This window comes from Mus caroli, chromosome 2 (assembly GCF_900094665.2).
Source record: "Mus caroli chromosome 2, CAROLI_EIJ_v1.1, whole genome shotgun sequence".
Taxonomy (NCBI): Eukaryota; Metazoa; Chordata; class Mammalia; order Rodentia; family Muridae; genus Mus; species Mus caroli.
In genome coordinates, this window is record NC_034571.1 from 28,873,849 (window position 1) to 28,883,500 (window position 9,652).

Sequence of the window (9,652 nt, forward strand, 5' to 3'; positions counted from 1 at the left end):
GAGAGGGGCAGAGAGGGGCAGAGAGAGGCAGAGAGAGGCAGAGAGAAGCAGAGAGGGGCAGAGAGAGGCAGAGAGAGGCAGAGAGAGGCAGAGAGAGGCAGAGAGAGGCAGAGAGGGGCAGAGAGAGGCAGAGAGAGGCAGAGAGAGGCAGAGAGAGGCAGAGAGAGGCAGAGAGAGGCAGAGAGAAGCAGAGAGGCAGAGAGGGGCAGAGAGAGGCAGAGAGAGGCAGAGAGAGGCAGAGAGGGGCAGAGAGGGGCAGAGAGAGGCAGAGAGAGGCAGAGAGAGGCAGAGAGGGGCAGAGAGAGGCAGAGAGGGGCAGAGAGAGGCAGAGAGGGGCAGAGAGAGGCAGAGAGAGGCAGAGAGAGGCAGAGAGAAGCAGAGAGGGGCAGAGAGAGGCAGAGAGGGGCAGAGAGAAGCAGAGAGGGGCAGAGAGAGGCAGAGAGAGGCAGAGAGAAGCAGAGAGGCAGAGGCAGAGGCAGAGACATTTGACAATGAGACATATCTACTCCTGACAGCACCCCCTTCTTAGTTCAAAGAAGAATTGAGCATCTTCACATCCAAGCAAGGTTGCTGATTATGACAAGGTAGCCACTGAGTGGAAACTGCCTATTTCATCTGTAGAATAAATACTATCCAGAAAAAGGACACATTATGCAAAATAGTCAACTCTTGGCTCTGCCAAGACAGGGTATGCAGGTAATTCTGTTTTGCTAGGGTCTGTCAGATGATCGTGGGCCAGCATGCTAAAGACTGATGCTATAGGTTTTGAGTAATTAATGGGCTGTCCAGGCAGTCAGCTGTCTCTACGGTTGTTTGAGAAGCTGTTTGGTGCTTCCTAAATACCCAGGTAATGTTTAAATAGTTTTCAGATTTCTGACAGGGCTGAAGACTAGTTTTAGTCTCAAAATTATACTCAAGTTGTTTAACATTAGGAGAGAGGTTATAGAGTGGAAGACATGTTTTCAGATAGCACTGTCAGCTGAAGTCTAACATACTCCAGTTAGAATCATAATTCTTTCAGTTGGAGTGATGGTAGAGTACTTTATCTAATTAACAAATATGATGGACTGGATGTCATTTTTATATCATACTATATAATTTACATGATTGTTATGTCTGGGAGAAGAGTTTTCTTTTTGATATTTTTTATTGGACAGAAAAGGTGAGGTGTAAGGGGCAGTGCTTATGTTAAAGTCCTGTTCCCCACTTGGTTTTTGATCTGTCAGAATGCTTTGGGCCAGTTGCTGGGCGGAGGTAAAGGTGGGACTTCTGGGCCCTGCAGGTAGAGAGGGAGATGTAAGGAAGGAGGTCTGGGCAACCAACTGAGGTCTTGGGAGGAACTGGGGCCTGTGGCTACTACTACAGTCAGGGATGATTGGCAGGGACTAGGTGGGATGAGCCACTGAAGTTTAGGGCAGGAGGGAGGTCTGGAGCTAAGAGCATAGATAAAGGCTCATTTTCCAGGTGGGAGATAGCAGTGCCCAGCAATTGTGCCAGAAGGCAAGTAGAGAAGGAGTGAACTGTGTGTTTATTGTTTGTCCTGGGATTCAAGGGAAGCTGGGCAGGGACTGATATTGTGGTCACCTCCCGGAGTAAAGGCGGTTAGAGCTTAAAAACTACATGCTACAACCTTTTCTAAAAAACAAACAAACCCCATCTCTTTCTGTATTGTTTTTTCTCACATACATGTGTACATTTGTGTGTGTGCATGTGCACAGTTTTGTGCGTGTCAGGCAAGGCTCTAGCTGAGCTGCCTCTAGTCTCTCAATATATTTTAGTGAACATCTGCTTGATTGCTGGTGACAGTGTTCTCTTGTCTCAGCCCTGTGGTGTCAGCTGTCCTTTCTGGGACCTTCATAGGGGGTGGGTACTGACCCTGTAGGGTGCTGGGCTAGTAGACTCTTGGTGTTAGTATTCCTTCTAGGCTTTGCCCCACAGTTACCTGGCAACAGCCAGATATGCCTGAGTCACTATAAAAGAGGCTGTTTACCCCTCCTCACTCTTTTATCCTCTTACTCTCTGCCTCTTCTCCCTCTTTCCCCACTTATCCCCCCTCTCTCTCCACATGCTCCTGGCCAGTCTCTCCTCCCCCCTCTTCTCTGCCTTTCTCTGTTTCTACTCCATCTTCATCTCCCCTCCCCATTCCCTAAATAAACTCTATTCTATACAGTATCTGTTGTATGGCTAGTACCTCAGGGGGAAGGGATGCCTCAGCATGGGTCTGTGGAGGTACCTCTCCCACCTCACCATACCTGTCTCTATCAAACATATCCTGGCTCTTTCTTTCTTTTTATAAACATAACACCTGGGCATGCTGGCGTCCGCTGGCCACCGTCCCTCAGAGCAGGGCCTTCTTACCTGTCACTACTAGCTGACCTCACAGTCTCTGGCTTGGGGCCTCCTTGGCTTTCTTCCAATCGCTTCCGGGTTTTTGATTTGGCCCTTGGTGCCCCCTCTGTTTTGGTTCCACCATCATCAGAGAGGCCTACGTTATAGAGGAAAACCACAGGCCAGTGGGCCATTACCACAGGGGACAGAAAGTTCTTTGCAAATTTCACACAGGCATATCATAAGTTTTGATCAAATCTACCCCACTTCCTTCCAGTGTTCCTGCCCACTTTATTTTATTTTTGGTTTTTTGAGACAGGGTTTCTCTGGGTAGCTCTGGTTGTCCTGGACCAGAGCTTTGTAGACCAGGTTAGCCTCAAACTCAGAGATCCACCTGCCTCTGCCTCTGGACTGCTGGGATTAAAGGTGTGCACTGTCTTTTGTTCTCATTGCTTGTTTCCCCTGTTAATATGGCTTGGTCAGCTTTTCGTCTTAGTACTAGAGATCACCACCATCCCTAGTGGAAAATGGTGCAGTATTCTTTGGTGTAATTATATGTAATTATAATTGACAGATTTATAAATCTCTTCTGAGAGGGAGCTTCTTTACATTATTTTATCATATTATTTGTGTGTGGATGAGAGGACAGCTTGAGTCAGCTCTCCTTCAGCCATATATATCCTGGAGCTCCAACTCAGGCTGTCAAACTTGAAAGGAGTGCTTGAACCCTCTGAGCCTCCTCACTGGACCCATTGTCCACCCCCCTTTTAAAAGATGTCATTTTCTTTCTTTTTTAAAACGTATTTATTTATTATGTATACATAATGTTCTGCCTGCATGTATGCCTGCAAGCCAGAAGAGGGCACCAGATCTCATTATATAGATGTCTGTGAGCCACCATGTGGTTGCTGGGAATTGAACTCAGGACCTTTGGAAGAGCAGTCAGTGCTCTTAACCTCTGAGCCATCTCTCCAGCCCCACTTGGTTCCCCTTTAACCTCTGGGTTTTGAAAATGATAGACAGCCAAAGGTGAAACCGCTGGTCTAGTCACAAGCCATGGGGACAAAGCCTGGCAGCCATGATTACCTAGCAGTTCCCTGCGGGTCCTGCTCGCAATCTCTTTAATTTCCATGCGGGAGAGGGATAAGGAATGCGTGACAGGAATGGCAGCGACTCCAAGGCCGATGGAGGTGGGCGGGGTGATGACCTTGGAGACTAAGGGTGATTTCAGAGGTCGCTCGATGCTTCTGCCCACAAGGTTTCTAAGTGGAATCTTGTACAGATTTTTAGACTGAATTTCACCTGAAACACAATTCGGAAAAGACCAGAACTTTAGGCTCATGTAATTATAACAGAACAACTTCTTTCTTTAAAAGTTTTAAAGTCCAAGCCGGGCAGTGGTGGTGTTTGCCTTTAATCCCAGCACTATGGAGGCAGAGGCAGGTGGGTCTCTGACTTTGAGGCTAGCCTGGTCTATACAGAGAGTTTCAGGATAGCCGGGGCTACATGGAGAAACCCTGTCTTAAAAAAAATCCAAAAAAACAACCAACCAAACAACAACAACAAAACCAACAAACCAAACAAAACTCTCCAAAAGTTTTAAATTACATTTATTGTGTGTGCACATGTGTCCATGTATGGAGGTCAGATGTCCCAGGACTCAGCTCTTTTTCCATCTGTGACACAGGGATCCAGCTCAGCTCATCAGGCCAGATGGCAAGTGCCTTTACCTGAGGACCATCTTCCTGGTCTGAAGTGACTTCTTGTTCCTTCACATAATTAGCATGAAGACGCTTCCTTCCTTTTTCCTATTAATTTATTTTTTATTCACTTTTTCCCCAATTGCTGCAAAGCTTCCCTTTTCTTGAGTGAATCTGATAAAATACATTTGCTGCCAGTTGTGCTTACCAGAAAAATAGTCAAGGCAAGGAGAGCAAGGACCTGCACCTGGGACACTCATCCTAACAATAAACCATAAAGATGACTGATGGGCAAGGAGTTACAATAACCCTTGCTGTTCCCAGCCTCACAGGAATTTGGCAAAGGCCTCTGGGATATCAGCAAACCTAGAGTGACACACTGTGGCCTGAGGGCTGAAGATTTAGCCTCAAAACCCACTAGCTCCCCCACGAAACCCACTAGCTCCCCCACAAAACCCACTAGCACTCTCCACGAAACCCACTAGCTCCCCCTCAAAACCCACTAACACCCTCCACGAAACCCACTAGCTCCCCCACGAAACCCACTAGCTCCCCCATGAAACCCACTAGCTCCCACCACGAAACCCACTAGCTCCCCCACGAAACCCACTAGCTCCCCCATGAAACCCACTAGCTCCCACCACGAAACCCACTAGCTCCCCCACGAAACCTACTAGCTCCCCCACAAAACCCACTAGCTCCCCCATGAAACCCACTAGCTCCCCCATGAAACCCACTAGCTCCCCCACAAAACCCACTAGCTCCCCCACAAACCCACTAGCTCCCCCACAAAACCCACTAGCTCCCTCCACGAAACCCACTAGCTCCCCCATGAAACCCACTAGCTCCCCCACAAAACCCACTAGCTCCCCCACGAAACCCACTAGCTCCCCCCCCCCCAGGAGAAACACATGAAGCTTGCAGCTGCATGCACTCTGGCCCTTTTCCCTTTTCCACACTGAAGCAATGTTTTGCATAGCGGGATTTCGTCTGTTTTTGTTTGTTGTCTGAGTCCGTGTGGGATTCTCTGTCTCATTCACCTCACAAGTGTTGGGAGCAGAGCCAAGCAAGTTCTTCCTGGTTTACTGGCTTTACACAGTGACAATGTCAACAACTACTTCTTGTACAATTTTGTTTTGTTTTTTCTTTTTTCCAAGATGGAACTTTTCTGTGTAGCCCTGGCTGCCCTGGTATTCGATCTGTAAATCAGACTGTCCCGGAACTCAGAGATCTGCCTGCCTCTGCCTCCTGAGAGCTGGGATTAAAGGCGTGTAGCCTGAACGGAACTTTTATAGCAGGTGTAGCTCTGACAATAACCCTAAGACCTCAGGCTCTAAAGCGTGTATTAAGAAGACAGGAAAAGCTAGACTTTACCTTCCCCCAGGGAAGAAGGAAACAGTGGAGTGTCCCGGGCTGGTGGTGTCTGAGGAGACGTGTGGGCACTGGCTCCCTTTGAGCTGCCTCCAGATGAGCCTTCATGCACAGTCGTGGCTGCTGTGAAGTATATATCTGACTGGAAAGAAAGAGGAAGCGTTACCAGCTGCCCTGTGTGCCAGGCTCTGCACACACTGGCTGTCCTGCACCCCTGCCAAGGCCCTGACTGGTCCCCAGGCTAGAGCATGACTTCCTGACCATCAGAGCCTGCAGTCCAGGTCTGCTTCTGACCCAGCCCTATTTCCCAAGGTTTGCTTTCCTCCTCTCTGCACAACACAAGGCAGAGTCTCAGGATTGGGACAGACCTTGGGGATTCCATCAGGACCATTCTGCAGTGAGAAAAATGGATGCTTGCTTCACTCAGTCAGCAGATACGCCAGCATGGCTGTCCATCTGCTGATTTTGGTGACCACAGTAATACGACATTACATGTGTCTCTGAGAGCCAACTCTCAGGAATTTCACAAGTCTGATCTTTACAAGTCTAATTTATTTATTTATTATATGTAAGTACACTGTAGCTGTCTTCAGACACTCCAGAAGAGGGCGAGTTACGGATGGTTGTTAGCCACCATGTGGTTGCTGGGATTTGAACTCTGGACCTTTGGAAGAGCAGTCGGGTGCTCTTACCCACTGAGCCATCTCACCAGCCCCCACAGTCTGATCTTAAACATGGCTATCAATAAAAATTTAAAGCTATAAAATTAGTTTTGTGACTGGGTATTGCTGAAACTGGAGCTAGGCTGGTGGCCAGCACACACCAGGGTAATAGGCATGTTTGTGGCCACACTCAGAATTTTACATGAGTGCTGGGGACTTGAACTCAGGTCCTCATGCTTGCTCTGCAAACACTTCTACATGTTGAACCCTCTCCCCAAACAAATGGTATAAACTTAAATATGTCAGAATTAACATCAGAATCTAACCATTCTTAATTATTTGGCTATATTTACTATTACTTGGGAACTCCCGTGTGGCTTTTCCTGACTCTGGTGTCATCATATCGAATGGATGGACTCTCAGCATCAGATACTAGTACGAAGTTAGATAAAACTGTGTTGAGCAGGCAGTGGTGGCGCATGCTTTTAATTCCAGCACTTGGGAGGCAGAGGCAGGCGGATTTCTGAGTTTGAGGCCAGCCTGGTCTGCAGAATGAGTTCCAGGACAGCCAGAGTTACAGAGAAACCCTGTCTCGAAAAACCAAAAAAACAAAAAACTCAACCCAACCCAACCCAACCCAAATTGTATTGAGTCTAGGGCTACAGCCGGAGTAAGTTCTGGTTTAAGAGGTGTGATTTGTTTCTGGTGAGAAATATTTTTTTTAAACTTGTTTAATATTATGTGTGTGTTTCCAAATATATGTCTTAGGTACCATATACATGCAGAAGGACTAGATCCCCTGGAACAGACATTGTGATCCACCACATGGGTACTGGGAACTGAACCTGGGTCCTTTGCAAGAATACTAAGGGATCTTAACCACTGAGCTATCTCTCCAGCCCAGAAATTAATTCAACAGTTGATTACATATTAGGTGTTTTTGTTTCTGAGTTAAAGTTTTACTTGTATCGCAGACTAGCTTGAACATCACTAGGCAGTTCAGACTGGTCTCAAGCACAACAGCAATCCTCCAAACAGCTTGTAAGTGCTGGGCTTGCAGATGTGAGCCACATATCTAGCTCACATCTGGTTTCAGGACAGATCTCTTGCCATAAACCCACTGGGACAATAATGAGTAGATCAAGGTAGGACGCCAACTGTAAACTTAGGGTGAAGTTGAACCTGTGGCTTGGTTATAGATGCAAGGGTTCAGAAAAAAAATGTATCTTCTGAGAACTAAGTGGTTTTAGGTTTTATGGAGATGGGCGTATTATACTGTTATCTGTACACTAAGGTTATGTTACATCAGTAAACTCACAGTGTGATTCACATGCACACACGTTTTTAACATGTCCATATTTTGGAAGCACTGGTCTACACACAGGCACATGGTCACAGCCGTGGTGCAGCAGGGAGGCACAGGAGCAGCTGTCTCCAACCATCATGACTAAGACCAGGACTGGGAAGGAGCCGGAAGGGACGGGGCAGGGGCATGGCCTGGAAGAGTGAGAGGGGCCTTTGTGGGGTGGAATCACGGTGCGGACACTAGACAAAGTCACCCTGGGTCATGTTTTCCAGTGTCCTTCCAATTTGCGCATCCCCTGAGTTACTGGTGTGGGTTAGTAGATGAGCCATGTTTCACATGGCTGAAACACCTGAAACTGAAGCTCGGCAGTGAGGAACATGCAAGCTCCGGGTAAAGGCACCAAGGTAAAGGCTTGCCACCAAGCCTGGCAGCTGGCATTTAAGATCTGAGAGCCACACTGTGAAAGGAAGGAGCTGACTGAGGCAGGTGGTGCATGCAGACATATACAGTCATAGACAGACAGACAAGACACACCACCAATCATAGTTACAGATGAAGAGAAGAAGGTGCTATTACACAGTTGAGTGCCTGAGCTGCCGTGGGACCACTGGGTCTCCTGAAGCAGGGAGCACTTTGTGGAGGTGTCCTGTCTCCACCTCCCACATAGGTTCCAGGGACTAAGCCGAGGTCATCAGGTGTGTACAGCAAATGCTTCCCTTTTGCTGAGCCACTTCGCCAACCCTACAAGGAGGGCGCGCGCGCACACACACACACACACACACACACACACACACACACACACGGTAACCCTGCTGACCAATCCACACAGCAGTTCCACCTCCCTTTTGGCATCCACACAGAACAGCTGGCCTGGTGTGATGAGTAGGTCTTGCTCACTGGATCGCTCAGGATGCTAAGGCCATATTGCATTCCACTCACCCTGGAGGCCACGAGCTGCAGCTGTGGCACAACTGCCGTATGGACCAGGTTCCCATTCACCACCAGGCGGATCTCCATGGAGTCGGTAGTAAAGGCCAGGAGGTATGGGAAGGCGCAGACTGCAAGGGAACAGATGGGCTAGCTGGCTGAACTTGTTCAGTCATCCTCAACACTCTAGACACTTCTGTCACATGGGTGGTCCTGTCTCCCAGGGGCGTACTCTAACCAGTTGTCATGGCTACACCCCTGTCTGATGCTCCATTATTTGGTCTTCCAGTGGTTCAGCTGGCCAGTCTTGTGGGAGTTACCCCACACTCACCAGAGTGCATCTTGACACCCTTTTGGCACGTGACGGCTTGAAAAGTTCCCTTTGCCCTTCGTGCCTGGCTCGGCCCATGTGTCTCTAGCACTGCCACCCTTCTCTGTGCCCCTCTGGCTTGTGTTCCAGGCAGAAGCTGTGTCCTTCAGAGCATCCCTGCACTGAGATGCTTCTGTCACAGGTGGAGCTCCTCCTCCCAGTACTGCTATGACATGCTGACCTCCCACACCACAGCCACCTCTCTGGCTGGTCCTTCAGCTTGCTGTCCACCCTGACCTCGCTCTGTACTCTACATAGGTGACCTGTCTGATCTGGGCATATCCTTGGTAACTCGTTCTGTGTGCTGTGCTCTGCCTCGGGTTCCGTTCTCTCCAGTGCTTGGCTCAATGCCTGGAGGAGGTCAGTTTTCATTCTTCCTTTGGCCTACCTCATCTGTCGTCAGAGCCTGACTGGGCGAGTCTCTCAGGTCTACTCTCTCAAAAACTCTCCACTGTGGGTCTTTTAGGAGACAGGGTGTTTTTGTTCTTGATTTTTTTTTTTTTTAAAGACAAGTTGGCCTTGAATTTGCTAGAGGTTCCTTACCTCCACTATTCATGTGCGGGGTTGCAGGTCTGTGCTAGCACAGCCTGCACCTCAGCAGGGTGACTCTCTGATACCTACTGTGGCTCTATAAACACAACCTTCATACCTGTATCCTGGTGTTTAGTTTTAAAGTTTTTATTCTTTTTTTTAAAAATTTATTTATTTATTATTATAAGTAAGTACACTGTAGCTGTCTTCAGACGCACCAGAAGAGGGCATCAGATTTCATTATGGGTGGTTGACAACCACCATGTGGTTGCTGGGATTTGAACTCAGGACCTTCGGAAGGGCAGTCAGTGCTCTTACCCACTGAGCCATCTCACCTGCTCCCTTTTTAGCACTTTTTTTTTTTTTTCGAGACAGGGTTTCTCTGTGTAGCCCTGGCTGTCCTAGAACTCATTTTGTAGACCAGGCTGGCCTTGAACTCAGAAATCTGCCTGCCTCT

General features: G+C 48.2%; 1 protein-coding gene across 10 annotated transcripts in view; it reads right to left on the reverse strand.

The window, feature by feature from the left end:
* The window catches only part of Garnl3 (GTPase activating Rap/RanGAP domain like 3), a 150,180-nt gene that overhangs the window by 2,190 nt on the left and 138,338 nt on the right, over window positions 1-9,652 (reverse strand). For all 10 annotated transcript variants that reach the window (XM_029474022.1, XM_021156135.1, XM_021156136.2 and 7 more), the window contains 4 exons: window positions 8,307-8,425; window positions 5,403-5,541; window positions 3,415-3,630; window positions 2,359-2,485 (listed from right to left, as the gene is read on the reverse strand). In XM_029474022.1, coding sequence (XP_029329882.1) covers window positions 2,359-2,485; window positions 3,415-3,630; window positions 5,403-5,541; window positions 8,307-8,425 — 601 coding nt within the window. The remainder of the gene's footprint in view (window positions 1-2,358; window positions 2,486-3,414; window positions 3,631-5,402; window positions 5,542-8,306; window positions 8,426-9,652) is intronic.